The 24,408-nt window shown below is 35.7% G+C and overlaps 1 protein-coding gene across 1 annotated transcript in view; it reads right to left on the bottom strand.

Moving 5' to 3' along the window:
- EPHA3 (EPH receptor A3) overlaps positions 1-24,408 on the bottom strand; it is a 405,932-nt gene that overhangs the window by 13,996 nt on the left and 367,528 nt on the right. Inside the window, exons 14-15 of the mRNA XM_052649018.1 lie at positions 9,258-9,407; positions 7,537-7,730 (exon numbers count right to left, since the gene is read on the bottom strand). Coding sequence (XP_052504978.1) covers positions 7,537-7,730; positions 9,258-9,407 — 344 coding nt within the window. The remainder of the gene's footprint in view (positions 1-7,536; positions 7,731-9,257; positions 9,408-24,408) is intronic.

The following is a 24,408-nucleotide window of genomic DNA, read 5'->3' as shown; positions in this document are numbered from 1 at the left end:
TTTAGAGTGGCTGTTTTCCTTTGTTGTCTTTTTTTGCCTCATTCTTTTGCAGCTTTTGATTAAATAATTCATTCTATCCACTTTTGGAAAATTCCTTGATCTGTAGTTTTTCTAATGGTTTAAGTTTCATTCTTAACTCTGTCTTGTTCCTATTTCTACCTACCACTTCATATGCTTCTGCTCTGATATTGGTGCTGTTCTCCAAAGCTCTAGACAGAGACCATTTTCTTTCTTTCCGGATAGAAGTCTATGCAGTGGGTTAGTGTTCTGAGACAATAGCTAATGGAAACACTTTTCCATTCTAGGACCATTCTAGGAAACACTTTTCCTTCTAGGATTGCCACCTACTGGCTTGATTGGCGCTGTAGTCCTCTTATAAGGAGTCTGAAATCTCCATAACCTATTGTGATACCCTGTTACGCACTGTGGAAGCATTCATTCATTTCAATCAGTTTCTTGGTTCTTTAGATTTTTGAGGTCTACACTAAGTGATGGAGGGATTTAGAGGCTTCAGAAATACCACTGACCACAAAGCAGCACCAGAGAAGCAAGAAGCTCCCAGTCTGGGAGACTGGGAGGGGGGTGTATCACTGTCAACCCATGCAGACAAACACCCTCCACTATTCACAGATTACAGTCTCCCTATAATCTTTGGGATATGAGAGCTTTAAGAAGAAATTATATTACTATGTAGAAGAATAAAGATGCATATACTTGTGGTAAAAATCAGCATGACTAGATCGACACTTGTACCTTCTAAATGTGTTTCTAATGGTGTTTTTTTTGAAAAAATTGTCTTTGCATACAGAAGGCTTGAAATTGGATGCTTAGGTTTAGTCTCTCCCCCAGCTTGAGATGTAACTTTCCATGGTCTTATGAGTCTCAGTCTCATTGTGTCCAAAATGCTCATCTTCCTCACAGAGCTGTTCATCCTTCTGCACTTGGTACCCCGTTTAGTGACAGCACTGTCCTCAGAGTCCTCCTTGTTCACCCTGAAGTATTCTCTGCTACTCCATGTCACTCTGCATGGCTCACTACTCACCATGTCTTATAATACTTCTTTAAAATTGTTTGAATTCACATCTTTTTTATACATTTTCCCTTCTTTAGCCTAAGTCCTTCCCAAGACTATTGAGATCACCTCCTTACTCCTTATCATGCACTCTTCCTCGCCAGCTCTTCTAGGTATATTTGCAGAGAATTGCTCCACAGGCAAAGTGTGGTATGTCATTTAACTGTCTTCAATGGTTCCTCGTTTCCTCATGGACAAAATTCCAGATTTCTAGAGATAACATGCAATCTTCCACTATCTGGTGAAATCATCTAGTGGCTCCTTCCTCATAATTCCTTATTTAATCCTATATTATACCAGAAATAGATAATGTAGTGTAAATTGAAGTATTGTAAATTTTGTGTCTTGATTTTCTGTACAGTGTTCTTCCAGCATGGTTTGATCTCATACTGGTAGACATTTCACCTGTCATCCACTAGTCACTCACTTCCAAAAATTATTTCTCTGCAACTTCCAGAGAATCTCAAAGCTCAAAGTAAATTCATTCTTTGTTCATGATTCCTAAACACTTTGTCTTTTTGCTCCAATATTTACTTAATCTGAGGGATATTACATTTGACCTTGAACAACACTGAAATTCACTTAGTCTGTCCTCCCTAATTGCAGTTTCTCCTATCTGAGATTCCTTGGCACCCCCAGATTCAACCAAACACAAACCCTGGAGTAGTGTAGTGTTTGCTGCTGAAAAATATCTGTGTATAAATGGACACCTATAAGCTTCCCCAGTGGCTCAGTGGTAAAGAATCCGCCTGCAATGTAGGAGCTTCAGGAGATGCAAGTTTGATCCCTGGATTGGGAAGATCCCCTGGCAGAGGGCTTGGCAACCCACTCTAGTACTCTTACCTGGAGAATCCCACAGAGAGAGAAGCCTAGCAGGCTATAGTCCATGGGGTCGCAAAGAGTCAGAAACGACTAAAGAAAAGGAGCAGGTACACACCCATGAAAGTGAAAGTGAAAGTGAAAGTGAAGTGAAAGTGAAGTCCCTCAGTCGTGTCTGACTCTTTGTGACGCCATGGACTGTAGCCTGTCAGGCTCCTCCATCCATGGGATTTTCCAGGCAAGAGTGCTGGAGTGGGTTGCCATTTTCTTCTCCAGGGGATCTTCCCGACCCAGGAATAGAACCCAGGTCTCCCGTGTTGGAGGCAGATGCTTTACAGTCTGAGCCACCAGGGATGGACCCCTACAATTCAAACCTGTGCTGTTCAAGGGTTAATTGTATAGTATTGCTGAACATTTCCTCCCATTTTCAAGGCAAGCTGTTGCAAGTGGAGTCTATGTCTCTTTACCTGTATAATCACCATGTGCTAAGTTGCTCCAGTCCTGTCCAACTCTTTGGGACCCTATGGACTATAGCCTGCCAGGCTCTTCTGACCATGGGATTCTCCAGGCAAGAATACTGGAGTGGGTTGCCATGCCCTCCTCCAGGGCATCTTCTGACCGGTGTCTCTTATGTCTCCTGCACTGGCAGGCAGGCTCTTTACTATGAACTGCCACTTGGGAAGCTCTCAGGGCCCAGTGTAACACTTCACACAAAGTAAATGCTAAATAAATCCTCATACGGATACACAGTCAAAACTTCAAAGGTATTCAGGTCTCTTCTATTTACTCTACTTTTAGGAAAATGAATCAGTTACTGGAGAACAAACATAAAATTTACTTCAACTTTCTTTCCTTTCTCACCACTTCTTGCAACATCTAAGTAAGTTTTTAATCTGATACACCATGACCATCTGCTTAAACACATTCCCTACTTCCAGCAGTGATATTCACAAAGACACTCTCACTGGAAGATTCTCTGGGAATGTTTCTGCTATGAATCATTAACTCTAAGGAAGGTTGAAAAGTAAAATAATGCATTATAGTAAGACTTCTGTAACAGTATAAGAAATAAAATGTGCCATAAAATTAACTAGACTCAGGCAGACTCTGGAAAACAATATCCCTATAAAAATTGATAGAATGATGTTGTTTTTCCTAAAAGACTTTATAGACATAATTCTTTACAGTGATCCAAATAACTAAGTCATTCAGAAATTTGAATCCTTGGTGCCATCTACAAACTCAGATTGAGACAGTCTCCAAGTGTAATAAAGAGGAAGAGAAACATAAGATTTAGGCTTAGGGGAAATAAAAGAAAATTAGGGTTAGGGTTAGGAGAAGGAAATGGCAACCCACTCCAGTGTTCTTGCCTGGAGAACCCTGGTGGGCTGCCGTCTATGGGGTCGCACAGAGTCGGACACAACTGACGCGACTTAGCAGCAGCAGCAGTAGGATTAGGGTTAGGGGAAAATTATAAGCTTTTACCTTTATGACTAATGTCTGTAGAAATCCATATAATGAATAGGAAAAAGAACTGGAATGTTTTTTCTAAAAATTGTGTGTCTGTTGAAATGGAAATTTAGTATTATTTCAGCAAATACATATTCATGTGTGAAACAGTATTTATTGAGTTTCGAATATCAACTTTGTAATACAGGGAAGCATAGCATCTGATCTCATTGGTCTTAGAGTTACTTGGAGGAATGAATAGTTAGAAAATGCATACAACTGAATTACAGTTGGGATGAAGAAGAAGGACGCAGTGGCCTGTAAAACAATTAATAGTGTTGACCTTTAAATCTTGTTGCCAGAGAATGCCTCAATTAAGGCATAGAAACTGCTTTCTAAGGGAAATGGACACAAAGAAGAATCTTAAGACAAGGAGAACAGCATGAGCTACTTACTGTTCTCATGTCTGACATGCTTTGACTTTCTGAAGGAACCTGAAGTTGGTCATTGAGGCAGGCTACCATACTATTTAGGTGAAAGGAGCTCAGGTTGAAAGGCTGAAATGCTCCCCACAAAGCAGTTGTGTAAATCAAACAGCCTTACATCTCTGCCTTAAATGCCTTAATGGGTTCCTCATGCATTTCAAAAAAATTCCAAAGTCCTCCCCATGACCTGGGTAGCCTCAAGTACTCTGGGTTCTGTTTGCCTTCTTGTGACAGACTCTTCCTTTCCCTTCTGTCCTTCCATTATGTTGTCCTTCTGCCATTTTCAAGAACCCTTTAGACTCATCTGCAGTTTATTTTTACTATACCTAGAGTTCTTTTTTTCCCCCCCAACCACCCTTTAATGATCGATCACAGCCTTTTATTTATTTCCTTCCTATAATCCATGCCAGTCTATTGTCTATTTGTATACATTATAGAAGATGTCTATTCATCTTATAGAATGTAAACTCCAGGATTGTAAGAAACATATTTGTCTTCATCACTGTTCTCCAGCATCTGCACATGCCTAGCACATAGTAGATTAACATACAATAAATAATTGTTTAAAAAATGAAGAAGTTAATATTTCAATAAAAGAAAGGACATTGGAGAAGCAGGGATATTTAAATCATCAAAAAGAATGTAGATTTTTTTCCAAGTATAATGGAAATTCAAAATTGGTTATAAAGAGGTGACTAATTATATTGTATATTGAATTCTCCAGGCATGTATATATGAGTGGGTAGTTATTCCCTTCTCCAGGGCATCTTCCTAACCCAGGAATTGAACCTGGGTCTCCTACATTGCAGGCAGAGTATTTACCATCTGAGTCACCAGGAAAACTTGATATATATTTATCAATATATAGAGATTGATAGGAAAATTCTGAAGACTCTGTGAGAGATGCTCAAAGTGGGACAATCATGGAATCAGGGGACACATTAGGAGACAACTGCAGTGCCCTAGGTCAGAAGGAGAAAAAGTCATAGGAGAGAGTGTTTGCAGTGAACAGGGAGCAAAATGAATCATGTTGACACAGTGCTCACCTGGGTTGAAGTGTGGAGGCCAAGAAAGTGGGGCCAAAATGGTTCTAATATTGATTGGGCAGATGTATAGGTGCTAGTGTATTGAACTAAATTCAAAATGCAGTGGGAGGATGAGATTATCAGGAGTACATAAAAGGATAAAATTTTGAATATTAAGTTTTGAAATGTCTGTCTTTGAGACCCTTATTGGAGCAGTTTGGCTCTGAAAGGTGGTAGAAAAATAAGGATGTAGTTGATAAGAGATGTGGAATCGGCAGAGGTGATGTTGATAAATAGCCTTTTTAAATTCCCTTGATGATAAAAATTACCTGAAGTTTTTTTTATCAAATGTCCAAATTGCACTCTCCTTTCCTGCAGATTCTGAATTAGTAGCTTGGGTTAGATCTGGATATTTGAACATTTATTAAATTCCCTCTAGTGATTCTTTTACTAGGGTAATTTGAGAAACAATGTAACAGAATATATTTTTATGGCAATAATCTTGCAGATATAAAGAGCCTGCTTATGCAGGAGAGAGGGAAAGAGGCTGGATACACAGGGGATGGAGAGGAGAGAGAGAAAGGCATTTGCCTCTGACATTGGAAGCATACTTCCTCTCTCTCTTCTAATTACAGGAAAGAAGGACTCTCCTCTCTTGTAATTATAGGAAAGAAGAACACCAGTGTGTTTTTGTTTTGCTGTTGGAATTTTCCATTTGATGGCTTGTATTTTCTCAATAAAGCATGTGGCAAGGGCATTACTGGAAAATTAAATGGGAAGAGGAATATGTGGAATCAGCTATGAAAAAGAATAAAATAATCATTGTCAAAAGTGGGAAAGAAAATTTTCTAAAGAAAAATAAGATATCTTGACATTGTTGCATGGCAACATAAGGTTGTCATTAATAAATTTATAAAGGCATAATCTGCCCAGCTGTGCATTTTAATGGCAATAAGAAAACATAAGCACAATTTCTAAAATTTTTATAGTGAATTAAGAAAAATATGTTCCCTAAAATTACATAGTTTGTGACAAAATAAATGGAATATATTCAAGTATTACATAATATATATTAGGATAAAAAATGTTCAGTTACTTTAATAAGGATGGAATAGTGAATTTAACAAAATTTGTATATGATAATATACAATGACATAATATGATCTGATATTAAGATTAATTTCACATATAGAATTGGGTTTTACTATCTAGATAATATTATATGAGCTAGTTTTTATATTGGTAGTGACCCTATGGAAATGGCTTGAATGCTCTTTTATGATATGGAAATAGTTGAAAAGGTATTCTTTTTGGTATTGAGTAAAGTTAAAAAAAAATGGCTTCAGGGTATAAAATGAGGATCGTATGGCTCAGGGAAAGGCAGGTTTATTATCCTGTTGGTTGTTAAACTGTCAGGTGGATTTCCAGTCTCATTCTGAAATTTAGGACAGAGATTCATCCTTGCAGGATAAGTTATCAGTAGTTTTACCTACTGGATATATATTAATAAATTCAATAGTATTGATCTCCTAAAAGTAATTTCTAACAAATAATCTATGACTCTTGTATACTTACATTAAATTTTGATGAAAATTCTCTTTATTCATTTTATTCAAATGTAATGTAAAAGCTGGATCATATATGCTCGGTATAATTGTTTCCATTAAGGTAAAAAATTATATACTCTAAGTGCATTAGCAAGCACTCTATCAAGTTGAAAGTCACAACTCTTAATACCTGTCAGTGAAAACAACAGATGTACACAAAAATAAGAAAATTCTTTCCTATAAGGTATTATATTGAATTTTTTATACATGAGTCACAGTAACTCATCATTATGCAGTATGTATATATGTTAATTGATATTGGGGATTTTTGTGCACAGTAGGTGTAGTTCTTTTACTAAAACTCTGTAATTTAAGAACACATTATCAAAATGTAGAACTGTTTTTCACTTATGTGTACAATGAGCATATAATTGACATTTCTCAAAACCATTAGGACAACTCAGTGATTCTCAGCTGGGAGGATTATGCATCAAGTCTGATGGACATTGTGCCCTCAGGGTTGCCTCATGGCTACAGTGTGTTGACATTTGTGTTGCTGTCCAGGGACACTGACATTATTATATTCTTAGCTTTATCCTTCACAGTATCTAACAAAGTAATTGGCACATAATATGGGTTAAACAAAGATTTGTTTAATCAAGGGAAAATTGCATTCTGCTAGCCAGTGCAATGGCTTGGTGGCACTATTATTATTTTTGTAATTTTATTTTAAATGAGGATTAAATCAAGACCGCTAGAATTACCCAACACTCTACATATCCTTTTTTTGTTTGTTTGTTTAAGTAACAGAGAAAGAATGTTTAAGTTTGTTTAAGTAACATTGGAAAGAATCTACCTGTTCATGGTTTCTATTGTGCAAATACTGAAGCCTGAAGGTAAACGTGCTTCTAGGTAAGATGCAAGTTAAAAAATATCAGAACTTTATCAGTGTCATTAAATAGAATGAGATTTCCTTCTGAAAGTTAAAAAACAAACAAACAAACAAACATGTCTTTCTAATCTTGAGGAATATAAGTGTCAAAGCATGCAGTTGGGGGAGTGGAATAAAAAAATTAACACCTTGGAGATTAAAAAAAACAGTCATCTCAGAGAGCAGGATGTAAAATCAAATGTGTCACCTTGCTGCCGCACTGGTGATGATCTTCAGACTGCCTGGGTTCCGGATAAGCTTGTCCAGAATGCTGACAATCTGCTCAAACTTGGGTCTGTTGTTTCTGTCTTTCTGCCAGCAGTCTAGCATCAGCTGATACAACGCAGCTGGGCAGTCCATGGGGGGTGGCAGTCGATAGCCTTCATCCACAGCTTTAATTACCTGTGTGAGATGCAAAGTTTCCGGGGATTTAAAGAGGTGGAATTTGTTTTATTGTAATACTTCTTTTTGGGCAGGTCACACTTATATGTATATTTCAAAGTAAAGTGAAAGGTTTTCATTTTAAATTTCTTAAAAGGATAACAGCTTATTAAATAAATATTCTTCATGTCTGAAAATGTTATATAAATAAGATCAAGACAGAGAAAGTGGATTTAGGAAAGAAAAGTTTGTACAGTAACTTTCTGGATTAAAATCAAAAGAAATGATCTATGATATGGGAAATTTAGAAAACTATAAAGAAACTCTTATGTGGTAATACATATTTCTGTGAAAACTATATATAAATGGATGAATGCAGAAAAAATACCACAGATTTTTAGTTATATCACAGTCCAAATGGTACCTCTCAAATCGTAGTCAGTTCCTTTGTTAAAAGCCCATGGCTTGAACAATTAAGTGACTCTTAGTTAATCAGCATTTTTAAATCATGTAAAGTCATGATTTTCAAACATTACTCTGTATCAGAATCATCTGGAGAACTTAATACACAAATAGCTAATCTTTGATTCAATAACTCTGGGGAAAGTCCTGAGAATTTGCATCCCTACCCATTCCCAGACCTTGCTAAAGCTGCTGGTCCAGAAAGCACATTTTGAGATCCTCTGATACAAAAAGAATTTGGAAAAAAGAGATGTGGAAAAGTGAGTCTGATTTTCCCAGTGTTATTATAAAACGTGGCTTGTTTGAAGAAGTTCAGAAAGGTTTTTATATCCAAATACATTAAAAGCAATTTTATATGTGGTGAGTAGGAAATGACTAAAAGCGTCTCAGCTTTCCTTCTTATGTGTCTTTGAGATCATGCTCAGTTTCTGGCTAAGCATAAAGAAAACTCTCTGTGTGCTGAATCCATATGCCAATAGCATCCTTGCACTAAGCATTAGCAAAGCATGACTTATAAAAACAAAAACCTTTTGAAAAATCATATCACAGTTGTAATAGAAAGTCAACGATTATTTTCTCTATATGGAGACTTCAATTTGTATAACTAACTTCATGTGCAAGTTTAATACATTATAAGATACAACATGTTAGAGATTGGTTGTTTTGTCTGACTTTGGGAAATGCTATATTTAAGTAAACAAAATGTTGGCACAGATGCATTAATTGAATCTACAAAGGATGGCAGACTGCATCTTACTAATGTTACACTGAGACAATTTTGTAGCAAAAATAATTCAAACATTTCTTGATATCTATTGGCTATTTTGTCAGGCACTTATTTCATTACATTTTATTACAAATGTTTTCCTTTTATCTCACTTCTAAACCCCTGCTTTAGGGAAAAATGTGAAGCTGTCAGAGCAACTCAATTAATATCTTTATAAGATTTGGAAACAATTTCGTTTCTTCTAAGTATTCTGTTTCAATGTCACAAACTGGGAGCCACCTGGTTTCATTATGCTCCACTTCCTTGCACAGCTTGATCTCTTAATCTGAACCCATAACTCATAGACTACAAATACTTACATCCTGATTGGACATCTCCCAGTATGGTCTCTCTCCATAGGACATCACCTCCCAGAGAACGATCCCATAACTCCATACATCGCTGGCTGATGTGAATTTGCGGTAGGCTATAGCTTCTGGTGATGTCCACCGAATTGGGATCTTCCCTCCCTTGGAACGTAAAATCATATATACATAAACAATCAATGACTAAAACATACTATATACATTATCATCTGAAATCTGACTGAATTTGTTGGGGCATTTGTTTTATGAAATGGACTGTGGGTTTCTTCTGATATATCTTGATGTTCACCTATTCTAATAACAACGAGTGAGCGGCAAAGGGAAAAACATTTGAAAATTGCTAAAATGCTGACTTTTTAAAATCAGTTATGGCACATTTATCAGTCATCTGTAACAACAATTTAAAGTAGATAGGATATATCATATATTAGAATTAATTGAGGTGGATGTGTGTGCTTAGTTATCAGTGGTGTCCGACTCTTTGCAACCACATGGACTGTAGCCCGTCTGGCTCCTCTGTCCATGGAGGTTCTCTAGGCAAGAAGATTGGAGTGGGTTGCCATGCTCTCCTCCAGGGGATTTTCCCAACCCAGGGATCAAATCCAGGTCTATTAACTGAGGTATCTCAAATCAACATTTATTGATTTAATAGATTTATGCATGAACAAACTTAGTGCTAATGTTGACTTGTAAAGAATTTATATCACTTATTTACACACAATTTCTTGTAGGTATTTGTTAATTAAATACATTGCAAATAAAATTATACATCTAAAAACACTTTAATATATCAATCATCTTAATTAATTTACTCAGTGCCTCCCTCTACCATTAGCCACTGAAGTACCCTCCATGTACAAGGTAGGCACCATATGAGCTAGAAAGATATAATGATTACAATCTGAGAATTTACAATCTAGAGCAGATATTGCTTCTATGAGTTATGGGAGATATAAATGTATAACTCCCATGGAATTTGCTCTCAGTTTAATAAATACATTTAATAAAGATGTGCTGAGTAGTAACCATATGGGAAGTATTATGGTAGTCACTTTGGGTGAGACAAGCATAAATAACACACTGGCCCTTCTGTTTGGGAAATATCAAGCAAATAGCAATGAAAATTAGTTGTTGTGAATAACTAAATGCAGGGAGAATTAAGTGTTTAGTGCTTCACATCTGAAACTTTACAATAGAAATGTCTTGGGCTCATGCTGATTAAAACAGAAATTCTGATTCAGTAGTTCCAGAGGGTTGGCCGGATCTGCAGGTGATTTGGGAGCTTTTTAGAAATCAGATCCTGCCTGCCGTGAGAAAGAGGACAGTAGTGGAATGGCTGTGATGCAGAACATGGAGCCAAGTTTCTCACTAGAGAAACTGAGGCAGTCACATATGAATTGAGCCTTGTAAATTGCACCAAATTTTATATAACCAGGAGAAAGGGATAGATTTTCCAAAGAATTCATATTATCAAAATATTATACTACATTCATCAAAGTGTGTTCTATTGACGTTTACCTCATAGGACTTCACTGCTTCTTAAGTAATGCTTGAGGGTGACAATATATTGCTTTGGAGAAATGAATTGGTGACTTGGGAGGTAAGTTATTAACTCTCATTATGCTTGAATTTCCTCATCTGTTATTTTGGAAACTAACAGTTCATAGCATCATTGTGAGGCTAAATGACAAATTTCGGTAAAATCTCTAGCATAGCTCCTGGCATACAGTAAAGCCTCAAGAAACATTAGCTTAATACTACCATACTTTTAGAGAAATGGCATAAATCAAAGCACAGAGGAGGAAAATATATGTTCTGGAAAAACAGTTTCCAGTGTGGTAATACTACAGAAAATGTGGAGACATGTAATAGGAGAGGATGGCCAAAGGTCGAATTGGCTTTAATCACAGCAACATTGAGCAAGTGCTGTCCTTGAGAGGAGAGTGGCATGTGCGATTGGAACTAGCTCAGTAAACTGCTTGACACTTTTCTTTGATATTTTCACACAAGAGAGCTGTTCAGAAAGAGTAGTGTCAGGAGGTCTTTGAAGGAGGTCAGGCTTACACGGGGTTTTGAAGGATGCATGCAACTGGAGAGAAGTGAGCACAAAAAGGAGGACTGAGCACAGCCTTCTTGAGATGGTTCCAGCCTCAGGGTTGCCCATGATTTATACCAGTACAGTAAAATCAAGTTGGAGAGATGGGGGCTGGACTATGAGAGCTTTGGGAGTTAGTGAGAAACACTATAGAGCTCAGCGTGCATTGGAGTAAAGATGATCCAGAACCAGAAAGCAAAATAGAAAACACTATGGAGAAGTCCCTCCGCTGTTCACCTGAAACTATCACAAAGTTGTTGGCTAATTGGCTGCACTCCAACACAAAATAAAAAGTTTTTTAAAAAGGGCTTATTTTCTTAGAAGTTGCCCCTTTATTTTCCATCTCACTTATACTCATTTATTCATTCTCATTTTTATAGTTTGTATTCTTTTCAACAAAAATGTAAAAGATCCTTTTTTATATTTAAATTTGGAGGGTTTTTTCCCCCGGGTCTAATATTGCCCTTCCTCTGCCAATATATTCAATGCTAATAATAATAACATTAAAAAAAAGAAATTAACTTACTTGCACCTGCCAAGACCAAGTTTGGTTTTTAAGGATTCAAGATTTCAAATACTATCCTATCATTTTGATAAAAACAGAACTACACATGTGACATTTAACTGAATCTGTTCAGGATGCCAAAAGGAATTAAAGGGCATACATTCTTTCTCTTTTAAAGAACTCTGAGAGTTAACAGAAGTCAAACAAATTGTATTCATGGGGCAAAGAAAAGATAATATTTAAAAATCTCAGCTGAAAGTCTTATCTTTGCTACAGACCCTTTGCCATTTCCTTTCCTTTGCCCAAAACAATTTACTAGTAGCACAAAAATTGCACTAAAGAAAAAAAGCTTTCCATGTTGAAAACTTTGTATCTGTTAAGAAAATATAAGGATCAGATATGTATCACCTTATCAAGATCTCTTGAAATAAAAATACAGACATAAAGAAAAAAAATCCAAACCAATAGATTGATGACAACCATAAACAAGGTGTTTTAGACTGATTGGTTTTGCCCTGAAAATGAAATGATAATCATACATTCAAGATGCTCATCTTGCCCCTAGGCAGCCATTACTGGATGAAGAAGAGAATGAAGATGATTAAGGATTATTGATTAGCATTCAGGGACTTTTTGTCATTGGCAATAGATTTATAATGTACATAAAGCAACAAATAAAGTGTCTAATCTTTAATAGAGCACTCAGTAATTGTTTTGCCCTTTCTTCCATTCCAATTCCCTTCAAATAGCACACTTTTACAATTTGTTTAAAGAATTTGATAAATGAATATATGAAGGAAAGCTTATTGCCAACTATTAATACAAACTATTCAAATTTATCATTTGTTTTTATTGTTGCTAAAAATACAACAGAGTAAGAAGAGTTTTATAAATTTTTTACTTTTTCCATGATCAGTGAACAACCTGGCACTCTGTCTTCAAATGAGAGAAGAATAAGCCAACATATTCATAGTATACACTTAATTAGAAATCAAACTACAGGAGCAATTCTGAGCTCATAATATTGTAGAGTTTGAGGAAGGATGAGTGTCCTGTTATTACAAACTCTTTAAATTGAACATTGTAGTTTCAAATACTTTATAGTCAAGATTAGTAAAATAAATTTGAATAGTAGCTTTTATCCTATGAAAGCGTGTTTGTTGCTTGGTCATGTCCAGTTCTTTGTGACCGCATGTACAACAGCCTGCCAGGGTCCTCTGTCCGTGGTAGCCATTCCCTTCTCCAGAGAATCTTTCTGACCCAGGGATAGAACCCAGGTATCCCTCATTGCAGACAGATTCTTTACCATCTGAGCCACCAGGTAAGGCCTCTTGTCCCATATATTGCCATAAATAAATTGTGACCAAACTATCATTTGAAATCATAAACCTATGAAAAGTTGAACAGGTTATAAAGCTAAAGATAATAAGCATCAGGCACATGAGTCGGTGCTCACTGCTGAGAGCAACTATTTTAGATATTATCTTGCAAATGTGCAAAACAGGCACTCAATAAATGCTCATCGACTTGCATCAAATTCCCTTCTTCTTAAATACCTGCTATTGTTTTTTCTTGGGAATCTTTTGCTCTGCCTGTTTTTTAAGAACTCGAAGACGTCTTGTTTGAACAGCCTATTCAAATGTGAATTTATTGGTGGAACATTTTAGAACCTTCTAGGCTAAGATGGTGACTCCATTTTCTGTGATCCTTCTACTACTTAATTACCCTGACTAGACCAGGATGTCTAAAGGAGTCACTGCCTTTTCTCCTTCCTCTCTGCATCCCCACAGCTTAAAACAAGAGTCTGACTTTTTAGCTCTCAGATTAGGATTAATTACTTTATGAATTTAGAGTAGCAGATTTTACTGCAGTCTGTGATAATTTTAAGAATTAAAAAAATAAGCAGTTCATTTTAAGAAAACAATACACAAAATTCATTTTGTCCAGAACATATGTAAATGAGTGAGAAAATATATAACATAATAATAGTTTTTAAAAATTACACAATTTTTGGATGTACTCCTCTTTCCCTCATCTACAGTTTAATAATGCTGTTAGTCTCATGATGACAGTAAACATAAGAATTGCTGAGCATCAATTTTTCACAGTATCTATAAAATTATTAAACTATTGTTAGGGGAAACACAGACTGAAATTGCTCACCCTGGCCAGGTACCACAGTAACCATTTGCCAGAGTTATTTTATGACTAAGGTCCTGGTAAGGAACGTAGAACTAACAAGCAACCGCCAACTAAAAGAATTTGGGAAAGGTCAAAAGTTTCATGTGCCTTATCAACTTTGAAGAATCCTCCTCACTCAAATTCATCTTGGTTGAGTGTGTCACCAGGAAGGATCCTGAGGCAGAATAATTGGCCAAACACAACCCAGAAGCTAACCCCATCACCATAAAACCTGAGTGTGCAAGCCATATGGCAGAGCAGTCCTCACAGGTTCCCTCAACTTCCTGCTCCCCACTTGCGTGTCCCTTCCCAATAAAGTCTCTTGCTTTGTCAATATGTATGTCTCCTTGGCCAATTCATTTCTGAGTGTTAGACAAGAGCCTACTCTCCAGTCCTAGAAAGGGCCACCCTTCCTGCAATATTGTCTCACAGGATGTTGTATGGACTAAGTATTTTAGAGTTTTCAGAATGTTATAAAGATTTTCATTTGACTCTATAAACTATACATCCTAGATCAACAGTCTCAATATTAATGTTGTACGAATTTTTCCATCCTAAAAATATCACCAATAATTTAATAAGCATGTTTAATCTATGCACATGATTATTATTTCATTCCTTTGTGGATGAGGCTAAGTAAAATCTTAAAACATGAAAATAATTATGCAAAAGATAGATTCAAATGCTGACTAAAAATATGCAACATATTTACCTGTAGGTGAATGATTATTTATGAGTTTATACCCATGGCATTTTAAAATTGAAATCAAAACATCAAAAGTAAAATGGCCATGTTTAATATTTAAAGCTTTGAGTGGAAAAAAAATTTTAACTTTCAACAGTTAGATCAAAAGCAACAGAGAATAAAATTTAACAAGAATAAAAAGACGTACTATTTGTTAAGCTATGTGTGATATATCAAAGTTCAACATTATAGGCGACCTGATGGCAGATGGCTAGTCGTTGCATAGTTTTTCACAAATGGCAGTGTATTCCATGTTATCCCCTGTAACCTGCAGTCTAGTGTGGACAGGAGAAGTTATAAAGTATCTGAGAGAGATATTTGATCCCAGCTTTCATTCTTTACACATTCTTTACACATGTTGGGTAACTTTAGATCAAAGTCTATATATAGGAGCAATTTTGACATTCTAGACCAGATGAATTCTTGCTGTAGGGGCTGTCCTGTGTATTGTAGTATGTTTACTAGCATCCTTGACCTCTACTCACTAGATTACATCAGTATCTTTTCAATTGTGACAACCAAACGTCTTTCAAAATATCAAATATCCCCTGGAGAGCAAAACCATCCTTATTGGAATACTATTGTTTTAGATTATTTGTGACAAATCCGATCAACAAGGGAAAATGATTTAAATGAGATCCAGGATTTAACTGGATTTTATGTAGACCAAGTGATATCCTTTCTTTTTTTCTTTTTTTTAACCATTAGCACAAATTTCACAGATATTTTTACTCCTGTTCTAGTCCAGAAAAGGGCCAAGTGCATCAAAGTTAACTTTCTGATATGTGGATCTTGGTAAATATAATAGCCTTCCCTTGAGATTTTTCTATTTTCTTTTTTCTGTCTTGTTTCCATTCTTTAATTTTTTTGAAAAGAAGCTAACTTTCTATTGCTAGGAAAACATTTTAAGCATCAATTTCTTGTTAAATGGAGGCCTCAATAATGAAAAATTTTGGTAATAAATAAGTTTTTCCTACAAAAGCGAACACTATCCATGGCTACAAAACATAAATGCCATTGCCATAGTAAGACACTGGATAAAAGTCCTCGAGGGCTCAATTTGGTTCTGAAAAAGGGTTAAAGAAGAAGCTGCAGCCCATAAATTTTAATTTAGTCACACTTCATGATAACTCTCTCTGCCTTGAAGCTGAGCATCTGTAGATCTGAGACTATCAAAATAAAATTAATTTAACATACAAGAGTCTGACTAACAAAATTTCCTATAAGTAATGCATTGCAGAATTCATTTATATTCCTGCTTCTGATTGGACCACAATTCCTCTTCCTTAACCCCTCCCACTTCAACAAATTCAAGCTCACATTGTTTGACTTCTATTTTTTTCTTCTTTTTCACATTAAGACATTGCCTTTTCAGTTTATACATGAAGGGAACATTTTACACTTTTAGATGCTTACCAAACACATCCTTCAGTGAGCTATCCCCAAATTTGGATTTGATGAGACAAATGATGTCATCATTTGGCATACTGCCTTCCTGACACAGTAAAACTTTCTAATGCAACTGTTATTAATGAGCTAAAACTTTGAAATCAGTTGGCAATTTAGGTTTTGGGTGGTAAAATGCTACTAGGCATTCAGAAAAGTAAAGTGCCAGATAGTTTCTATAAAAAGTGCATCTATGAGGATGCACTTTTTCACAATATTTTAACAGATCATAAAATGAAACATTTACTTAAGGTGGTCTTTCTACCCACATGTAAGCTCCCCAGATATTTCTGAATTTGAGAAAAGTCTCCAGTTACCTGGAGCAAGCCCAGATGCATAGCATATGGACTGTGTATAAAACCTCAATTGCAGAGGAACCTCCAGTCCAAATTCAACAGAATTAGAAGTTAATGCTTGTTCCCCATATTTACAATACCGAACCCAGAGCCAGTTCCTGCCAGGCCGTTGTCTCATCTATGACAGTTAGTAACTGGGCCTGCAGGGGGACTTCTGGTCACTTGTTCCATTTGGATTCTTAAGTTTAGTAGGAATTAGGAGTTGTCATTTCTAGGCTTAGCTTTGACCATATTATCTAATTTTTGTTAAGTGTCTTAGCCTCTCCTTGCAGATATCTCATCATTCCTAAACCAAGGTTCATGGAAAACATAAAACTTGACTCTATAAAGTTCTGTCTCTAGGAGCTATGCTAACTTATAGACTTTTGCTTTTCAACTTTCAAATTTCCATCTAAGGATGGTGACATTTTTAAAATTAATTAATTTGGACTTTTAAAGATGATCTTAACTTTGGACTAAATTGCATACCTATTGGCTGTAATATCTGAATTTGCTTTCATTGAATGTTTACAGAAAAGTAAAAGAAGAATAAAGTGATACAGGTAAAGATACTAAGGATGATCTGGGCAGAGGCATTATATAATTGCTGAACTCGAATATAGAATTAAAGTAGTCCCAAACCTTGTTCATTTTGTCCAGAAACAGCAGTTAGAATAGGATTCACGCAGTAAACCTGTTCTTTGAAGATCTGCAATTTGGTTCTCTCAGTTTAATGAATTTAGACAGTTTAAATGAGACATTTGGCTAAAAGCCCTGAATTTTTCAGATGCTTAACTGAAGTCAGCTCATTCACTGTGGGCTAGGGGGCTTCAAGTCTTGATTTCTAAAGAAAAGGAATGTAATTGCTGAAATCTTTGGACATTGAAGCCTAGAATCTTATGTCAGCCCCAATTTTTCTCTAATTATATACACAAATCTCTCCTTACTGGCTTAGGAAATGCTTGGCTGCTCCATATTTCATATGCTTGCCTGTGAGCTCTCTCATGTCATACCTAGAGTGACAAAGGACTTTGCAGAGTTTATCTTAGTAAACCCCGAGTAATTGAGTGTTTAACCTGGAGGCGAATATCGGCTTCTCAGGTTAGAATTGGAACTACAGAGATAAATCATTTGACTTAAGAATTTAGGATCTATCTATTGTCAGGAAGTAAACTTCATTCACTGCAGACAACAGGAGACAACAAGGTGAAGGGCTATCCAAGAAGACTCTCAGGGGAAGCATCTGTTTGAATTCCCAGTAGTTCAAATCCAAAAGCCATTGAGAGAATTGTTCCAGCAGATGTTGATTGCCACCAGAGATCAGAGACAGATGATCTCTCAGGTAGGAAAAATCAAGACTATGAACTTTTGAAAATTTTCAATATTATGTGAGATGCTTAAGAATTTCTTAAAAGTATTCACCTTGCATTCTATTAACAAGTAACTCTATGACTATCCAGGAAATAAAGTATAAACAAATAACTTTTTTGTTACTTTCAGACTCACATAATACAATATAAAATTAGGTTATCTGATGTATATATTCAACATAGCAATAAAAAATTGGGGGATAAGACTAAATATACATCCTAATATGGATACAGGTCTTTTCAATGTTCAAAGAGATTTTAAATGTTAAACTTTGTGTTTTATATCTACTGAATTCCTACTTTATTTATTAAAGGTTATAGAAATTCATTTGAAAGTGATTTTTAACACTTGGAACACAATTTTCAAAAAAAGCCATATTAATAGGAAAACAAGTCAGAAAGACTTATTCAATATACTAGGAATACTGCATATTTACAATAAAAATAAGGAAACAGAAGTATCAAATTCATTCTATTAGAAATCAATGAAAAAAGTACATAACTTTAGCAAGCTTGCTTCCTTGGTTTTATTAATATTGATAACTAAAAAATTAAAGATAGTTTGAGAATCTCATTATCTGCTGAGACAATTCTGACAAGACATCAAGACAATGGTTCCCTTGTACATCTATGTTTGGTATAGATTGCTTGAAATATGTGGGCAGTTCCAGAGCAATGGCTAGCAAATGAAAGGGAAAAAATAATGGGAGTGGACTTGAACCATGGCATATACAACTATGACTGAAAAAGAGCCATAGGACAGGAATGAGTCTAATTATTAGGCATTCCACGCATCAAGTGATAGGACTGGCTTGGGACAAACACGACTTCTATTCCTCCCTATGCCAAAGTAGTTGGGGCTGGTCACTGCCTTCAGCATTTATGGGAAAAGCCTCAGGCAATGTGCCATCACAAATCTGAAAATAGGGGATATTCACAAATCAACTGGAAAAGTTTTAGAAACGGATTTTTACTAAGCTTCCAGAGCTCACTGACACTACAGACTGGCTCAATCATTATTCACTTGTTTTTTAGTCTGAGTTATATCATTAACCTGATTACTTAATTTGTCTTGCAAAGTGAGCTTGTTGGAATTAGAGAAATTATTAAAGTTATTTCATTAAACTGAAAAGTAGTTAGGTCAAAATGAATCTCGCCTAGTAACCTCAATATTAGATCATTTTCTCCTTTTCTCTCATCAATTTTCTGTCCTGTCATTTTATCAGAGAAACTCTCTGTCTAAAGCAGCAGCTCCTCCGTACTGTCCACATTCCTCAAGCAAGATGCCTTGCTAAATCTTTACCTGTTTTTTTATTAAGTGAAATTCCACACTACAGTGTAAGCTCATGAAGTCAGGGCTTTGCTTTCAGCTTTGGATCCTCAGGTCTTCGAACAGTTCCTAGTATGTTATATAGGCACTCAAATAGTTGTTGAATGAATGAATGATGCATTATAGAGAAAACAGTTCCTGCTAGAGACTATGTGTAATGTATTTACATAGAACCTCCTCACTCCTGTGTGCCACTCCAAAATCATAGTTGTGATTTTTCTCCACATAAATCTGGATGGATTATTTTCACATATGGAAATGGTTGCACTACCCATCTGTCTGAAAGGAGTGGCTAGAAAGTGTCAGTTCATTAAACTTTGATGTAACATTAACTGAGGTTATAAAACCTTCCAGAGTTTTCTGATTTTTGAGTATATAGCATTTACTTTGTGAAGCTACATAAAACATAAGCTATGTACTGATCTTAAGAGAGTAAAAAATATCTATATTATTTGAGCCCATGCTTATATTGTATTACTATGTGAAGGACACTGATTAGATATTCAGTTATTTTTTCATTCATATATAAATTACACATGACTTATATTACCTATCAACATAATTATCTTTTTATTGCACAAAAGTTTTTAGTCTTTGAGAATTCTACAGAACTAAAGCTCATGTTTTCTAGTATTTATATTTGTAATATTGAATATTATATTCAAATAGGGTTATCCTGAACCAGAGTATTCAACCACTTAGCTTTTAATCATTCATTTTAGCCACTTTTTTCTTTTTTGTTTTGCAAATAAAATTACATAAGACAAAGTGGTAGTAGAATATTTCTGGCATTAACTTGGCAGAGTCACAGAGAAAAAATATAGAATAAATTATTACATAAAATAAGATTCCTTAACACACAATGCCTGAGATAAGTTTCATTTGGTTTTATCTTCTGAAAATTAAATAGGTGTTAATTTGCCATGGGCAATGTGACACAAGACAAAACTTTTCATTCAATATAATAATCCACTTGGTAATTATTCAGTATCCATGTCTACAACATAAATAAAAAGAAAAAAACTAATTAATGAAGGATATAACCAAGAACACATCATTTGGTTTTCTCACATTTCCCAAGTCAGTCTATATGGTAATTATACCACTAAAATGAATTTGGGGACTTAAGAACTGGATTGACTTTACATGTCACAGTTTATAAATTAGATAAAAGTCTATATTTTCCCTAACTTAATCCTGCTTAAAACAGCAAATTGAACACTGTTATCTTGGAATTTTGTATCCCATCAATTTAACATAAAAATATAATACATGTGTGCATTTAAAGTGCACACATATATGATATATGTGTAATATTTAAAGTGAAATTTCACATGAAAAAGATTAAAAATTATTCATTCAAAAACAGTCTCACCAATAACACCCCACTTCTGATATTATAAAAACAGCAATTATTAGTTCAGTGCGAAACGTAGGAAAATGCATAATTATACTCTGAAAGTTACATGATGTGTAACTAAAGAGAGGCGATTCATTTTTCATTTGTTTTTCTCAGTAACAAAAACTTTGATGTTTTAAATTTGTAGACCTAAATACTCTAATCATATTCATTCCAAGTAAAATCCAGGTCTTTTAAGATGGTTTGCGACCTTAGGTATGCAACCATAGATAAGCTTCGAGACCTTTCTTCAAAACATGCTGTAGCATTTAAAACTATATCATAAGTTAGATGTTATATCATTTAACAACCATTCAAATATTTACTTACTTTTTAAGGTGCTACTTTCCTCATAAAGAATCTATAACAGTGGTTCTCAAAGTGTTATCCAAGAATTTCTGGGTATCCTCAAGAGCATTTCAGGGGGTCTGCAAACTGAACTATTTTCATTGTAATATTAAAACTTTATGTCTTCCTTATTCTCATATCTCATGAATGTACAGTCAAATTTTTTAAGGGTTACAGGATGCACAATAATATTGTAAAATAAAAGTGTCTGTGTTTGGAATTTCCGCGTAAGTCAGTAGTGAGAAATAAAGAGAAATAACTAGAAGTGTGTATTTAAAAAAATGTCCAATTTCCTACCCAATATTCTTATGGAAAAGATAAACACACATAAAGGTGTATATTATTATCTCAGCTGACCCTTTCCTTTAAGCATACTATTGAGGATACAAGGAAGGAAAACTCAGGATATACTTAAGGCAGTATCAAAAGCAGCAATATCAAATGTCTGATACATTTTTTTAAGTTGTGAAACTAAGGGTTTTCTCAGCTTCTCAGATATTCCCTCGTGTGTGTGTGTGCGTGTGCTCAGTTGTGTCCGACTCTTTGCAACCACATGGACTGTAGCCTTCCAGGCTCCTCTGTCCATGGGATCAGGCAAGAATACTGGAGTTGGGTGCCATTTCCTTCTCCAGGGGTTCTTCCTGACCCAGGGATTGAACCTGCATCTCCTGCACTGGCGGGCATATTCCTTACCAGTGAGCCAGTGGGGAAGCCTAAGTTTAAGAATCTTTAAATACAGAATTAGTGGATATAATTTCTATTTCTCTTTACAAAGACTTTTTGAAAATGAGACCAGCACACACCCTACATCCATTCAGTGTCAGTGAATCTAATGTCTCAAAGATTTCTTAGTGCAATTACAATCTCTACCTAAAGGCAATAATTTTCAGAGAAGCAGTCGAAAGGTTTACTGCACTGAGGCACCGAATGCTTATTCCTGAAATGCGTTAAGTGTGACTAAAGTAACGTGACTGGTAAAAAAGATTAACAAGAATGTGTTTATCCAAAAAGAATGCCTTGGCACACTATTTTAAACGGTGAACTTGTTTTTCTGAAATAACAGTAATCATAGCATGCTAAATCTAATAAATATGGCAGATGTCTAAGCTGAATAACACTGTTTTCGGTTAGAAAAAAAATAGACTTTACAAGAGAGTACTATTTTCCTTATTTATTAACTATTAGCTTACTGAAACCACAGATTTTATCTTAGTCAAGTCTGCTTCCCAAAATACTATATGCTTAAAGAATTTTGAGTGATAGTACAATTTACACTCTAGTTATAAAGATAATTTCAAAGGAGAAAATCCTCAAACATTTTGGGCAATAGCAGTCTTCCTGCAGTAAGTACACACTCCTAAAAAGACAGCTTAGTATGACAACACTCATTTACTTGCTTCAGTGTATTTGTTGAAAAAACAATATAGCAGTCCTATTACTTTATAATCATACTTCATATTTTACATAAATTATAAAATTATTTTACTGAACAATGCTTATTGTGGGAAATTAAATCAAAGATGTCCAAATGATTTCAGAAATGCAGATGCAAATTACAGCTTCTCAGAGGGAAGTCGGAACCACCACAGATATTTTGAAGAGTTTCAAGAAAACACAAGGATGAACACTGAAGAACTCTACGTAACCATTTATTGGTAGTGAATTGAGCCCATTTGGATGATGTGATTTTGAAGAATCTTCTGGGCATGAAGCATCAATGCAAAGATCCTGCTGCATTTTTATTTCACAAATACTAGGGAGGAACTTTGACACAGCAACACTGTCCTTTTACTAAGTTTGAAGAAGTGACCTTGAGGACCCCTTGGTTCTGAAAAAGTAACAATCAATAGAAATAAAGCTCTGAAAGTTGACAAGATGTAGTCTGCAGAGAGCAGATGATTTAGATTTGAATGAATCTTTCAAGTTTCTACGAGAGAAATATTTCCTGGAGAATCCTGGTGCAAGACTTCAGAACCAACCACCCCAAAATATTTCACTTTGGGATGTGAATGTTTTTGAGCCAAAGGCAATCAAGGCCTTTCCAGTTCAAGAGAACCTTCTGCCTCTCACCTGAGTGAGTGAGTGAAAGTCACTCAGTTGCGTCTGATTCTGCGACCCCATGGACTATACAGTCCATAGAATTCTCCAGGCCAGAATACTGGAGTGGGTTACCCTTCCCTTCTCCAGTGGATCTTCCCAACCCAGGGATCGAACCCAGGTCTCCCACATTGTGGGTGGATTTTTTATCAGATGAGCCCCCAGGGAAGCCCCTTAGCTACCCAAAAGAATTTATATCAGGGGGAGAGTCCTTTCTTTGAAGGAGATTTGTAAGCAGAGATAAATTTTATCTGCATGGCCCATATGTATGGCAGAGCAAACATCTAGTTGCCCAGCATCTACCCTTCTTAACCTTGTGAATTACTGTTCTTCCCTTTGAAGTTCCAGGCTGTCCTTAGCTCAAGGAGGCATATATACCTCATTGTACCTTTCTGTCTTTGACCCTCTCATATATGGGGGATTCCCATGCATATGAAATTAAATTTGTTATTCTCCGGTTAATCTGTCTCATGTTGATTTGATTATTAGACCAGCTAAAAGAAGCTTTGAAGGGTAAGAAAAATTCTTTCTCCCTAACACTGGAAATCAAGACTAGTATTGAGAATAAGAATGCTCTTATTTAAAAATGGGATATGGAATACAGTTTAGAACCTAAATGAATTACCAGAAAATAGAACATCTGACAAAGGCTTTTATTCACAAATAGCTTTTATTAGAACTGGAAAAATGTTCTGGATAAGGAGATTTTTGTAATTGGGATAATGCCAGCGAGAATGATAGTTTTCATGGAGTATGTTAAAAGCTCATATAGTATCAGAAGATTATGAGGGGTATCTGTAGAAGGCACAGTTATTGTTGTTGTTTAGTCGCTGTCAGATCTGACTCTTTTGCCACCCCATAGTCTTTAGCCCACCAGGGCTAAATCTCTGTCTGTGAGATTTCCCAGGCAAGAACACTAGAGTGGGTTGCCATTTCCTTCTCCAGGGGGCCTTCCTGGCCCAGGGATTGAACCCACATCTCTTGCACTGGCAGGTGGATTCTTTACCACTAAGATGTCAGGGAAGCATACTCAGAATGCAGAGTAGCAGCGAGTAAAATAAAAACCATTTTCCTCTGGGTAGCAAATATATTATTGTTCCCTGCATATGTTGTCCCCTGTAATAATTATTTAGTCACAAAAATGCTTTGCTGCAGCATGTTGGCTAATTAATTTTTCTGGTCAAAGAAGGAGCACTAAAAGACACTATTAAGATACTTACACCCCCGAAATGTGTAATTTTTTCACATTGTCAGAGCTGTGCAGAAGTCACTGTTCTAAACTCAAATCAACTAG

The sequence above is a fragment of the Budorcas taxicolor genome, chromosome 1 (assembly GCF_023091745.1).
Source record: "Budorcas taxicolor isolate Tak-1 chromosome 1, Takin1.1, whole genome shotgun sequence".
Taxonomy (NCBI): Eukaryota; Metazoa; Chordata; class Mammalia; order Artiodactyla; family Bovidae; genus Budorcas; species Budorcas taxicolor.
The sequence above is the reverse complement of the archived record's forward strand: the minus strand, read 5'-3'. Positions and strand labels throughout refer to the sequence as shown.